Raw genomic sequence first — 15305 nt, forward strand, 5'->3', positions numbered from 1 at the left:
AAATTTATGAATCTGGATTACACTCAAAACTCAGTGGTAAATTGAGAATAGGAATTAAAGTTGCCATCCATCTTTAACATCTAATCTAAAAAAAATATATATACATTTATCAAACCAGCTCTTAAAGATATTATTATATATACTTCTATGAGGGGAAAATGTGGTGGAAAGAAATTGATGAAGCACAAATGATCACTCTGACAGTGCAAGTCATTCTTAAAAACTGAGTACTGAGTGACTGAAACCATCTTTTTTTAGTGAATGCACTTGTTGGTTTTCACTGAGTTCACTAAATGTTCATGTTTCTTTTGTTTATTTTCAGTAAATTCTATATTAAATTAATAATTATCATTCTTTTTAGAATTGTTTTTGCATGCAACACATTTATAAACAAGAAAGAGTTTATAAAAATAAAATATGTAAAGAATGGTTGCTGTATGTACATTCATGTTTTACACATTTCATACTGTTTTTACATGGTCTGCAGGTCTGAGGTCAGACAGTCAAATTACTTAAATCTCTAGAAAGACTTGATACTTTTGTGTATTTGTGTATAGCATTATTACAGCACTGGTGAATGCAATGAGAGATGGTTCAATAGTGATATTTGTGTATAATATTGTAAAATGTGAGTCACTTTGAGTGTTGTTGAAAATAAAAACTTAAGTGACTTGCCTGGAAACAAAAGGAACAGTGGATGAAGACAAGCAAGTTACATTACTTCACTTTCACAGTGTTGCTAAAGATAAATGTTAGTTTGCCATTTTTTAAACTTAAATGCAGCTAAAATAAATTGATTACAACCACTTTCCTTTAAAAAATTCAATGAATAATTTTTTTTCAGTGTAATGCTTTTCCACAAAAACCAACCCGAAATTGAGATAAAGAGCTGAAAAACAACAGAAACTAAATTAATTTCATTATAAACATTTGCCAGACTTCATTTAGACAGACTGAGAATCATCTTTAAAAATATGTACCAGAAATATTGCCCTGTTTTATTTCGTATTATACAATTTGTACATTACAACAATAAATGTTAGGGTCTGAATGGACTTATTTGTCATGAATAATGCCAACAAAGAACAATTTTGATGGTGCTATAACATGCACTTAATCAGCCCAAGTGGGATTGAGATTCTGAGTTTAACTATAAAAACTACATTATTATCATTAAATATACTTAAAATCAAATGTAATATAATAATAAATGAGAATCATCCATTATGTGGCAATGCAAAGAAAAAAAAAAGTGTGCTTCCAAAACAGGCTTCATATCCTGCAAAAATCTACATTAGTCAATGGACTTGTCAGAATACAAAACAATCATCGGCACCAATTGAAAAACAGTGTTCTTACATCCTCCACGTTCTTCATCTTCACCATCATAAAAAATAAAAAGTTTAAACCGAGGAATATTTTAGCAGAATATTAAAGCATTTACAGGCATACTAAGCATTAACGAATGCATTTTACATAAAAGTTTTTTTAGGAGGTATGTCTTAATACTTGCTGTCTTTTCTTTGCATTTACAGTGTTAACCAGCAGATGGCCTCAGTGAGTTGCAAAATTGATTCGCATCAGTGTTTACTAGACATATGACATTTGACTTTAAATGCTCATTAAGTACTCTATGAATATTATCTTGAATGTTTAACATAGCAATCTAATCTAAATCGATAAAATGCATGTCTATAAGTTTAAATACACTGATCGGCTGTGGAGGACAAATAAATATCTGTATTCTAAAATGTTCATGAATTACAACAATTGAAGTTAGGATAGTGCACGTTCATGCCTATTTTAAAAAATGGGGACGACAGTTAAGGGGTTAATATGTTACTAGACGTTGCTTTATCCCGCTCATTCAATATTAATTCTATATGTGCAGGTCTTAAAAAAAAAAAGCTTTAATTTTAATAATCCTGCAAATACCATGTGGGCCTAAATAGTTAAATAAAATTCCCTTCTTGATATTTATACTTTCTGACTAGAGGCAGTTCTGGACGCTTTTTAGATTGTCATCAACTTTTTTATTTTTCTTGTTCAATTTGCCCACTGAACATAGTTGTAGCTCTTATTTTTGCACTCTCAAAATGCACCAAATTAATGAATTTAACTTTAAAATGTAAAAAAAAATTCTCCAGGGGGCCATGCCCCCGGACCCCCCTAGAGGGATACACATTCACCCACCACTGTTGTGAGCCCTCAACCATTACCCCCTGATGTTTTGGCTCAGGCCCAGTTTTTTTTTTAAATCCTACAAACATAAACTCAATTGGAAGTGTGTCAGTATAAAGGATCTGTGCATTTATTGCATTAACAATGTCACTTGTGGCTCTTTATTAATTGCTTTAGGTATTTGTGTATATTTACTGAAGAAGGTGATACATGCATGGGTGTAAATTTCATTTGACAGTAGGGGGGGGACAATAAATATAAAATTTCTCATGAGCAATTTTTGAAGGGGACACAAAATAATACAGTCAAATTGTACTTATAAAGATACACAACAATAAAAACAAGGAATTAAAAAAAGGTTTAAATTTTTTTTTATATTTATTTAAAGTGAGGTCAGTTCGGACGTCACACAGTGCTCATTTAGTAAATGCAGAGCTAAATGAAACTCCTTACACTCACGACGAGTGGGTCTCGAACCCGAGTCTCCGGCACGGGAGGCGGATGCACCGAGCAGGAGGCTAAAGACTGCACCCACTAACATTGAAGTTTACCTGCACAGCACCTATTAGCTGGCCTCTGTTAAACAATATTCTAACATTCTAATGGTGCGTTCACACCGCACACTTTGTCTGCGTCAGGCAACGCACCTAACGCATCTAGTTTGACGCATGTACGTTGAAGCTGGCAACGCTTGCTTTTTGTTGCGTTCACACCGCACACGTCAGGCAACGCTCCCAACGCATCTAGTTTTTTGCACACTTCCCCTGAATAAACCATGGCAAACTATTGGGACTGGACATTTTGGAATCCTCTCATGAACATGTTTCGCTAGCTAACGAAATGGGAAATAATTACGTTGAGAAAAGATTTGACATCCCGATCTCTTCAGCGATCTTCATCCAAGCAAGTTCCTTTACATTCCTGTCTTTATACAACAACGAGAACGGATCATACAATTCTCTGCGATTGCAGACGGCTAGAATAAGCTTATAGCCGTCTGCAATCGCAGAGAATTGTATGTTGTTGTTTTTTCTGCTCCCGCTTCATTCAAAATACGTGTGGTGACGTCGCTACAGTGAGACGCTCTGATTGGTTGACGCACTGCGTCAAGTGCGTCAAGTCCGTCAAAAGTTCAGCTAGCTGAACTTCTGCGTTGCTTGCGTTTGCTGCGTTGACGCTTGAAACGCAGGTAACGCTTGAAAAGTTGACGGAACCAACGGACACAACGCAACGCAGAGCCTCTGATGGACCTCTGACGGACTCAACCATTGACTTTACATGTTATCTTGCCGCAACTGACGCATGACATTTGGGGCGGTGTGAACGCAGCATAACTGTGGCCGTTAATGTTAAGTTAACATTATGCCAAGTCGTCACAAATAAAACAATGCATGGGAAACGGCTTTGGCGTCTTAGTTGCAGTCTATTATGCAACAAGCTATGGTAAACAAGCTAACGTTAACTAGATAAGTAATATTTTAAATGGCTAATATAGCAGATTCATGGAAAATCACATCGGTAATCAGCATTTTTAAAGCAACTAATTTATGAATGAGTCTGCATCAAGTACATTAAAGAGAATCGCTTTGTTTAAAGTTAATAAAATACCCCACTTACTGGAGTTCAACATTAATTGAGCAGCAGCCATACACCTGACTCGTGTGTGTAGAGCAGGCAGTGGGCCAAACCACTGTGAGGAATGGGAGGGGGAACTCAACTGTTTCTAAATGCATTTTTTTGCGTTTTTTTTCTACTTACACGAGTATTTTAGGTATACATACATATATTTTTTTCACAATAGAAAGTGCGATTTTTTTTTTTTTTTTTTTTTTGACATGATGTCCCCCCTGTCCCCCCCGGGATTTACGCCCATGGATACATGATGTTGGTAAGTTTGAACTCATTGTAGTAAATATGCACAATTTAGCACAAATGTGCATGAGAAGTCACCAAAATGAAGTAGGCTATTTAAATCTCATAATTAAATACAAAATGGATAGGAACTGATAAAGGTCCACTTTTTGAAAAAAAAAAAAAAAAAAAAAAGAACCCCCCCTTCTGCTAGGCTGGCATTTTTACACAAGTTTAGAATTGTGAAAATAAATGTGTCTTCCCAATCTATGGTATTTTTTTGGAATTTATTTGTGTGTGTCAGGCAGTGCTTAATTTGTAAATTAATAATTTCCGGAACAAAACCAGCAATTTCTCACCGCTGTGATCGACACCAACCACACAACTTCAGTTTTCCCGGAACATGATGTCATTAACCGGTGATAGCGCAACTATAATCATTTACAAGTTTCTGAATGGTCTCGTGTATTATTCTGTTCCATATACGGGCCATTTATATATATATATTTATATATATATATATATATATATATATATATATTGTATAATTGTGTTGCTACCAAAATGAATATTATGAAACATCACTGCCATACAGTTTACCAACACCACTGATATTCAGTTTACTATACTGCCAGGTGAAAATAAATAAATAAAATCACTCACCCTCTCTAATCTTCGAGAAGAGCCCACAGAATATTGAAACCTTTCTTGTCATCCTTCTCCCTACTGCGGACTTTGCTGCGTGTGTCAGTCGCATATCTGTGTCCTTTAGTAATCCAAGATCTAACGTACGTTTCTGGTTTAAATTTGCACAGTGGTGGTCCAACAAGGCACAGAAATAACAGGGTTGAAATTGTCTTTATATTAAGAGAGGCTCGGCTTGATGTGCATATCAAATTCATATGAGAGAAGCCTCGTTCGCATTCTGCGCTGGAGATGGGGATTGTATTGATGCACCTAAAAAGTTTGTTGAGTTCACTTGAGACCTGTTGTCCATTACTGTCCTTGTACTCTCTGTAAGCACGCAATACAAGTCTGGGACAGTCGATTTGAAAACGCTCGCAAAGGGACTCAACTTCACTTTCCCCGTATAACGGCCCGGTGTTTTCAGGCCAGTACTGTGGGTAGAGCACTTTCAGTTCATCAATCATCCTGCTGTATCTAGCTGTTTCTTCTTGTCCTCGTCGTCCACCTATACTCAATAAACGTTCCTCTACATTCCTTGCAATAGCCTTGAAAAATTCCTTCTGATCGATCCGTCTGTCACTGGATTTTCCCGCATTCAACCTGACACCTTGGAAGCAATTCTCCTGTATTGCCGTCTGACTTATTACTGCGTGTCGCCCAGGCTGATCTGACATTGCGTCAAACACTCGCATTTGTCGTACAATTGATTTGTGTGCATCAATTATCGTGCATTCTCTTTTTTGGAGGTCAACTGATAACTCTGAAAGTTCCTGAAGAGCGTCAAACATGAGTCCCAAATTGTTAATGAACGCATGAGATGATATACGCGTGATGAGACCAGCATAGGTGCTGCGGGTCACACTGTCGCGTGAGGAATCAGCAGCTGCTTCGCTGAAGTGCTTATGGAGAGCAGGGTAATTGTTCCACACAGCCTCGACAGTTCTGAAGCTTGATGCGACCCACCTAGTGTCTAGAATTCTCCCAATTTTGCGCAGCTGAATGTCTAGACTTTCTGCGCATTCTTTCAGTTCCATTCTATTTTTGTTGGATGTGTTATACAGTGAGTAAAGTTTGTCCATGAGGATTTTGAAATGATCAATTGCTCCAATTGCTTTGAGCGTGTCACTCACAGCAAGCTCGAGTCTATGAGCAGTACAATGCCAACCGGTGACACCAGGGAACAGGGCCTGCATTCTAGCTACTACCCCACTTTTACGTCCAAACATCACTGAGGCTCCATCAGTTGTTACGGCAATCAGTTGCTTGGAGAGGAATTCCTTCGTAAAGTTGTGTCTTTCTAGACTCGAAAGAAGGCTGAGAACAATTCCTTCAGCACTTAAATCGTCAAGTTCCACTAAATCCACAAATATATCGGCAGGTATGTCCATGTCTTGTAATTGCAGTCTCATGTAAATGATAAGGGCACATTTTTTGCTTAAACTTGTTGCCTCGTCAATAATAAGGCTAATTTTAGGGGCGCTTTGCACAATTTTTTCAAACAATTTACGTCTCATTTCAGATGAGATGTGTTCCTGAATGCTGGCGCACGCAACATTAGAATGCAAGATACGCCCCATATCGATGCCATTTAACTCTTGGCAATCTATTTCATGCTCGAATCCATGAGCGGGTCTATTGCGTTTTGCCTCTTTGTAAGCTGTTCGAAATACTCTAGCAGTCGTTTCAATCTGTTCAGCCTGTGCATTAACAACGCTCTGTATAATTGTATTCTGACTGGCTCTTTGCAAAATGCTTTCTGCTGCCATATGTGATTTTGTACGACTGTGCTCAAACACTTTTTTACGAAGTGCCCGTTGCTGTTTTGTTTTATCTGGAGCCGTGGATGTCACCGCACAACTCACCCACTCAGATGCTAATTTCATCCCAACCGTTTGGTCAGGTCCGAGCGATCCCACACTCTGACATGTGCGGCAGCCCAGTTTTTGATTTTGCATAATCAGCCAGGGATATACAACTTGCTTGTTCTTCAGCTGTTCTTGAGACCAAATATCATTAATCTGATCAGTAAAATATTCTGTCACCGACGACGTGGTTGCCTCCTCCATTATTTCTGACTGACATAACTCGGTTTGCTTCTGTCTTCCGCTATCCTGATCCAGATGTGCAGTTCCATCTTCTCGTGCTCTCTTTTGATCAGGAACACCATCAGATTTACTCGTAGATTTAAAAAATGCAAATATGTTTGACTGTCTCTTTGACATTTTGAAAATATGATTATTATTTAGTTAGACCAATAAAGCGTTTTACCCTTTCTGCTGCTTACTGCGCGCGAAACAATAATCACCAACCAATGAGAGTGATTGTAAACTTAAGAACGCTGATTGGTCGAAAATATTTGTTGCGGGCCAATAGCATAACCTCTAAGTGTATCTGCATAAACCCACTCAGCCTTGCTCGCTGTGTTTCATTCACTCATTCTCACACACACACATGCTGTGAGGTCACCAGCACCAAGTTTAATGCCGGATCCATTAAAATAAATACCGGAACGCAAAACACGAAAATCAGGCATTTTCCGGAACAGGATCCGGCAGGATCCGGTTCAAATTAAGCACTGGTGTCAGGAAGTTTGAGTCCAATATGATAACGTTGACTAGTATAAGTATAACTAGTTTGTTGAAAGAAGAAACTTCTAACTTTAAGAAGAATCTTCTAACTTCTATAGATGCTTTGCAAAACTTGCAAAGCAAAAGTTGCAAAAGTTTATGTACACAAAGGCTCTTGAAATACAATTTTCATTTAGTAGGATGCTGTTATTTCATGCTCTACAATCAGAGACCTGGCTGTTTTATTAGACAGTAAATTATTTCACATATTGTAAAAACAGTCCTCTGCCACCTCAGAAACACTGCTGAGCTGTAGCATGTTATCTGTTCCTGATGCATTCAAGATCTCTGGTGTAAGGGGATTTTTACAGCAAAAACACAAGGACCAGATATGATGAACAAAAACCAGGAGTCAAAGATTCAATCAATCGAAGTCATGTTTACTGAGGAAAATAGTTTGCAGTTTCATCAGCAGAAGTCAGCTTCAACACTCTCGATGGAGTTCGTAGGCCGCTCCACGTACATGTTCAAAACACCAGTAATTATACTCTAACAGAGGTTGCTAATTACGTCAATACATAGATTAGGAAGATCCGGATTGGTCCAGAACCTAGATAAGTTGTGAAATATTCAACACACACATAAAGTCACACACAGAGGTCTCATCTATCGTCAAGGTTGCCTAGCCAGGCAAGACTCTTTATCAGTGTGGCTTGATACACGCACACTTAACAGTTAGCCACTTAGAAAAATAGAACCAAATCAACAGGATTTCACTAATACAAGTCTAAGGGATTCGCATTTGATCAGTTATCAAGAACACATGTCATAGATGTCCCGATCACAGCTGTCCCCGTAATCAGCAGGGTCATCCTGACTTCCTGAGGTGTGACCTCGGGTGTCTGAGAAAAGAGAAACTTCAACAAGCACAAATCTCATTCAGAGCACAATTTATTCTTACATCATGTGATCTTCTATTAAGATATCTTTCAAGCCACTACTAATATTAAACAACAAATAATATTAGGAGTTAAACTCTGATTTATGAGCTAGATCATCTACTAAAAATGTGTAAGAATTAATAAGGATATTAATTTGTAAAAAGGCCATGATGTCTTCCGACTTCCACTCCTTCACTGGATTACTGTAATGTAAGTGGTTGCTGTCCTGTAACTGTCTGTCTGTCTTCCTGTCTAAAGTCACATGAAGCTCTTCAGTGATTTGCAGTATCTAAAGAATCACATGTACATGTTCCTCAGAACAGATTTGTTTAAACTTGTTCTTGTGAACAGTGAAACGTGTTTCGTCATAATCTCCGCCCACATAAGGTTCTTTCGGCTTTCATGAACGAAAATGACAAACCTCGACAAGCAGGTATCACATTTACTTTAAAAACACTGTTTGTGAAACACGGTATAATATGTAAATATGACATACAGCACAAAATGATTATTTTAATGTAATTTGAGTGTAATATTTGCCATAGAGTTCTCATATTTGCCATATGAGCTGCAGAAATTGTTCAGAAATGGTTTCACTTTCAGATCAGTTGTTATCTTGTGCACATCTCATTACTGTTAATGAACTGACATCATCATGAGCAGGATGATAAAGAGACAGACGACAGGAATCAGAGAAGAAGATCAACTCATGACTAAAGAAAGAGTGGAATATCAACATGGCCAGCAGAGAAAGCAGAGGTGAGGCTTTATGGATTTATGAATGCCATTAATAGATGAATTAACATCAGTAATATCAGGCAGTCATATCTTTTGAGGCTTTAAAAGAAAATAAGTTTCATTTGAATAAAATGGATGTATGCAAGTTAGTTTGCTGTGTACAGTGACACTTCAAATAACATATAATCTCATTTACTGCTGGTGAAACTAATGGTGAAATTTATCTGTGTTTTTGTAAGATGATTGATAGACAAATCTAAACAAAATTGTACCCAAAGTAAAAATTTTCCACATTTCATTGTACTTGAGTATTTAAAAATAAAAGGGCATTTTCAGGTATTTAAGGATGTTTAAACATTCATTATCAGCCATGTTTCTGTTGATGATTTAGTTCATGAGAGTGAAATAACAGCAGCCTCTTTGTTTCTGTTATATGATGTTATATGATATCTAGTGTCATATTTATTGGAAAACACTTTCTAAGTAGCATTAATCAAACATGAAATGATGCGATTTATATACTTTATGAAACACTGAATATGTTAATATGTGTATAGAAACACGGTATATACTTTATATCACCTTTTGTTGCTATTTTGGATCACTTAAAGTTTACACCCTTGGTTTCAATCTTAATCTCAAATTATTCTGGTCAAGTTTACTGTGATAACATCTCATTTGGAAAGGTAATAAATCTGACCTGTTCTCATTTACATATTTTGTAAAGGAAAGTAAAATGTAGAGGTATTGTGTTGTATCCCTGAGTAGGCATGGGATGATAACCGGTTTCAGGTTTACAGCGGTTTGAAAAAGTCACGGTTTGAAAAAGGCACGGTTTTTCAAAACCGCAAACAAAAAAAGTTATACTGTTCCTACGATATGTGCATTTTCTGTTTCGTCAAAGTGAAAGCGCAGGACTCCCTACTAGGTTGTGTGTGTACCTGCCAGGGCCGGAGTGGGACTCCTTTTCAGCCCTGGAGTTTCAAGCCTTAGACCGGCCCACTTTAGTTCACGACTGACTATATTAAAATGACGTCATTTCCAATTCAGTGCAAATACAGTAGCCTAAGTGTTTCTTCACAGTAAAGATTTATTTGAACAGTTAACACAATGTAATGTTTAACACCACCAAATATCGAATACTGAGACTCAGACCTTTTGTAAAATGACACTTGACATTGCTGCTATAAGGGGGAGGAGACAGCCACCAGGATGGTTCTTGAGCTTCTAAGCTTTCAAATGATATATAATTTATGATTATAACTAAAACATTTGATGGAGAAAAGGACAACAGAAAAAAGAGTGCCACTACATTAGGACCGTGTGTTATTGTCGTAATGTTAAAATTAGAACAACAAAAATTAGCTACATCTTGAATATATCTTTATTAAAAAATCTTAAAACTAAACATGTTTTTGCATTATCATGGGTCATGTTTTGCCCTAAGGAAAATTAACCATGGTATTATTGAGTCTATGGTAAACGTAGTAACCATGTTTTTTTTTTTTTTATGTTTAGTAAAACCACAGTTAATTTTCAAAAGGGTAGCTCCCTAAACCTGTTTTAAAACGATGTGAATATTTGTCAGCTAAATTTCTACGCTTTATTTCGTTAATTTTAGCATTTGACTGCTACTGCTAACATTTGTTAGCACATGTGTTATATTTGTTAGCAGTTCAATACTTAAGTAAAACAAAGACAAAACTACAATAGTCTGTTTACAGATGCAACTGACCTGCACTTTAGGTCCTAAACAGGACAGATGTGTCTCTCTGCTCCACCTGGGCACTTCTACTCCACTCTTGAGTCTCGCGTCCTTTTGGCGGACGCCGAGACGAAACGCGTGCCAGTCAAGACTAACCGATTTATGATTTATTAGAGTTTTATTATTTAATGGCTAATTCCGAAATAACCACTTTAGTACATTAGGCCGGCATCAAAAACAATAACAACAACAATATTAAATAATAATAATAATAATAAAAATTGGAGGGTAGCGGGCCAAAAATTCTCCCGGTTCTCCCGATGGCCAGTCTGCCCCTGGCGACTGCTGTGAGTGCAGGCAGCTAGGGACACCGGCCCTCGCAGCCAAAAAAAACGGACCGGCCCACCGGGAATTCTCCCGGTCCTCCCGATTAGCCAATCCGGGCCTGGTACCTGCAGTGAAAACAATGCCCCGCCGGTTAGTGCTGCAGGCGCGTGTCTGTGGCTACATTCGAAATGGCATACTCAGTGAGTAGGTACTTAATTTCAATAAGTACATACTTAACAAGCGCTAAAAGAGTACCTACTACTCTACAGCCAAATCTCGTTGAGTATGAATGCGATGTGATGAGGTTATCATGCGTTCTACGACGTTAAAACAAGAGCAACAATTTAAAAGATATGAGCGACACGTTTAATTCATCTATCTGTATATATTTGGATGTTGATCAAATTTCTCATTTTGTGGTCTACTAGAGGAAACAGGTGCCTTTATGACTGTAGTACGTTTTTAGGCTATAACCCAGTTTAATGGGTTTAAAGATGTTATTTTTTATTACGAAAACATTACGAAAATCTTAACCACTTGAATATGTTTTTAATTTATTTATGTGCTAAATTGTTTATCCCCACGCAAAACTGGCTTGAAATCTCCTTTGTTTTCCTCTTTTTATTGTTGTATTTCTCTCGTTTCATCCCTGAGGCTTATGAATAACAAAAAACATTCTGTCATTATGATTGTTCACTGATAGAATAGACTATCTTTTCCTGCGGTTGTACTTATAAGTTCTGCAGTAATAAAAACTAAAAAAAAATAAAGGCGACAGGTGCACAGAACACCCAATGGCATCACTCGTTTCCCTCCTTGTTTGCAATGTTTGCAATATCTGCACAAAAGTCAGTCAGTCAGTCTGTCAGTCAGCGTGTTCACAGCCTGTGAAGAACTACTGCCATCAACACAGCTGTGCCAATTCTGCAGCTTTACTCTGATGAAGCAGCTGACCACCGTGTCCACCTTCACCTGTCTCTGCTGTCCATCACGTCCCTGTCCCTGTAACATCCAGAAAACATTCAAGTCACCTCTGTGATTCATGTCCCACTGCGCAAAGATGTGAAAGACACGTCCAAACAACGTCTTTTGTACGTCGCTATTGAATATTGACGTAATCTAGAGGTCCGTCAGACATCTGTTTAGTGGGGTGTATAATACTACATTTAAACTCGCATTTTATCCAACACAAATGCTCCTCAATTTTTCAACAATTTGAATGGAAAAATAAAAAAAGATCAGTTAGGTTTAGTTACTATATGTACATGCGTTAATTTACATTCCAGTGACATTCATATAAAGTAAACGGTGTTGACAACAGTAAATTCTAACAGCACACATCACTCAGATGTCTATTATGGGCTAATCTGTGATTCTTTTCTAACTTTTTCCTGTCACATATTAAATAGACATTTAACAAACGTCTTTAAGATGTATATGGTTTACGTATATTCACTTTGGATATATACGTGTGTTTACTGGATCGCCCCTGTTTGCTATACATATAAAACATGTTTTTACAGAACAATCACAAATACTATTCTGTTACACCTAAAATGATTTAACAGTTTGCTCTATGCGATTGTAACACAAGGAACAGTGTAACGTTAGGCTACTCACTTTTGAAAACACCCTCGTTGCTGTTCTCCATCACGTTCGATGATGATGTAGTGGTCTCCCGTGGGCTTCTGGGATAGAAAAGTAGAAAAGTATATCCCTCGATCGGTACTTCGAAATCTGGGCGGGACGCAGTAGGCATCTGGGGATCTCTCCCTTACTCTTTTGTGGTTACTCTTCTCACGTACCCATTTCGCCTACTATATAGTAGGTAAGTAGGCATATTCGAACGATACTTAGGTATACGTACACCTGAATCTCGCGAGAAATAGTGCTTCATCCAGGTAAATCTCGCCTAGTCTTTTGTGGATTTTGAGATTTCATGCATACTTTTTCTTCGCCTACTGCTTTTTGCCTACTAAATAGTATGTAAATATGCGATTTCGAATGCAGCCTGTGATTGTGCACGTGGTCCGCAGTCAGTGAGACTCAGCAGTAATATAAGTTCAGGATGGCCGATGGAGGTGAACCCCCACAACACACAGAGGGGAATAGCAGACTATATGTACTAATGTTACGTTTCTGTGATTGAACATTAGTACAACAAATTAGTTAAAGTGAAATCACGTCTTTGCTTTAAGCATTCTGCCACGTCAATGGTGCAGTGTGTAGGTTTTTGCGGCATCTAGCGGCGAGGTTGTGAATTGCAACAGTCCACCGCTCACCCCTCCTTTACAGAACTACGGAAGCCAATACAGGATTCAAATCTCACCTTTTTTGACAGCAACGAATAGTGAGATTTCTTTTAAAACGTAATTTAAGGAATTATATTTACTTAATCATTCAGTAAAACTATGTTATTGTGAATAAAATCTAAATAAATCTAAATAAAATATGCTGTGTTCAGTAAAAAAATTACAACAGCAGTAATTACAATACTGTGATACCGTGAAACCATGATATTTTTATCCAAGGTTATCATACCGTCAGAATATTATACTGGCCCATGCCTATCCCTGAGTATGTTTGTATGCTTTTGTTTCTGCAGCTGTTGTTTGTGGTTCTGCTGACAGGAGAGATTGGAGCAAAGATAGCCCACCACAATGTAAGTTCCAAGGTCAAACTTTAGTGTTTCACAAGACATTACAATTAAGAGTGTGATTTGGTATAAATATAACAAACAATATATTTGACTAATCAAAATAATATAACAGGTGAATAGTGGCTCATCTTGCTCTGATTCCCCCGCTTATCTTTGAATGTTTGAATAAATGATGTTAGATGTTTTTTTAAATTAGTATGATTTGATTGTTCTGTTTTTAATGTTCAGTTTCAATAGAAAACACAGATGAAGAACTGAGGATTGTTCTGCTGGGAAAAACTGGAGTTGGGAAAAGTGCAACTGGAAACACAATCTTAGGAAGAAACTTGTTTACAGCAGAAACATCTCAAGAATCAGTGACTAAAGAAAGTCGAAGAGAAACATCTGAAATCAACGGCCGATGTGTTACTGTGATCGACACTCCAGGATTGTTTGATATTGAACTTACTAATGAAGAGATCCAGAGAGAAATTACCAACAGCATCTCCATGATCCTGCCTGGACCACATGTGTTCATCATTGTGCTCAATTTAGGACAACGATTCACTCAACATGAGGAAACAACGGTGAATGTTATCCAAGAGACATTTGGTGAGAAATCATTAATGTACACCATGGTGCTCTTCACCAGAGGAGATGATCTGAAGAACAAAACCATTGAACAGTGTTTGGGAAAACCTGGATCTCCTTTGATGAAGCTGATTGAAGCGTGTGGAAACAGATATCATGTGTTCAATAATAATCAGACTGGAGACCGAACACAGGTGTCTGATCTACTGGAGAAGATAGACAACATGGTGAAAGCAAACGGAGGGAGTTTCTACTCATGTAAGATGTTCAGACAGATGGAAAGAGAAAAACAAGAGCAACAGATGAAGATCCTGATGGAGAGACTCAGAGAAAGAGAAGAAGAGACGAAGAAACTAAAAGAAGAGATAGAGAGAATGAACAAAGAGAGAATGAAAAGAGAAGAGGAACTGAAAAGAGAAATAAGAGAATTAGATAAACAGCAGAAAAAGATGCGAGATGAGATGAGACGAGAACGAGAGGATATGAGGAAAGAAAAAGAGAGTTTGAAGAAAGAAAGAGAAAAGCTTAAGACTGAATATGAAACAGAAATAGAGACAATGAAAGAAGATAAAGATCTTCAAACTAAACATGAAGCAGAAGAAAAAAAGAAAAATAAGATGATGGAGGAAAAACAAATGAATAAGGACAAACACAAAAAAAGAAGAGAAGATGAATTTAGAGATAGAGAAGAACAAAATAAAAGACTAATTAAAGACAGAGTGGAGAAGGAGCAAAGGCTTGAGCAGATGAAACCGAAACAAGATAAAAGACAGAAAAGTAAGTTGAAATGATAATACCATAAGTATTTTTTTTTTTTTGTTCTGTAAATGATCAATAGTGTAAGCAATACCATATTTAATATCATTATTTTCAGTGCTGTTGAAATATCTCTGCTCAGATTCTGATTTAAAACCATCTACTACATAAAGTTTAAAGTACGGGGAACTGAATACTTGATAGAAACCAAACACAGGTTTGTTACACTGAGGGGCATGATATTAGTATACAAACATGTTTATTAAGTACAAGTTTTAACAAAAACAAACAAATAAACAGACTGAATTAAGGCTCACTCGTAG

General features: G+C 37.3%; 1 protein-coding gene across 1 annotated transcript; it reads left to right on the top strand.

The window, feature by feature from the left end:
• The first annotated feature begins 8964 nt into the window (after positions 1-8964).
• LOC141288000 (GTPase IMAP family member 7-like) lies at positions 8965-15017 on the top strand. Its single transcript, XM_073820154.1, has 3 exons — positions 8965-8986; positions 13603-13659; positions 13885-15017. Exons 1-3 carry the CDS (start codon positions 8965-8967, stop codon positions 15015-15017), a joined length of 1212 nt encoding a protein of 403 aa, XP_073676255.1.
• Positions 15018-15305: the final 288 nt, after the last annotated feature.

Source organism: Garra rufa, chromosome 1, assembly GCF_049309525.1.
Source record: "Garra rufa chromosome 1, GarRuf1.0, whole genome shotgun sequence".
In the NCBI taxonomy this organism is placed as follows: Eukaryota; Metazoa; Chordata; class Actinopteri; order Cypriniformes; family Cyprinidae; genus Garra; species Garra rufa.

Bases quoted from the DNA above. Each gene is read 5' to 3' on its own strand.
- LOC141288000 (XM_073820154.1), top strand. From the start codon at position 8,965: ATGGCCAGCAGAGAAAGCAGAG. The intron at 8,987-13,602 runs GTGAGGCTTTAT...TTGTTTCTGCAG, and splicing joins GGCCAGCAGAGAAAGCAGAG to CTGTTGTTTGTGGTTCTGCT. The intron at 13,660-13,884 runs GTAAGTTCCAAG...TTTAATGTTCAG, and splicing joins CAAAGATAGCCCACCACAAT to TTTCAATAGAAAACACAGAT.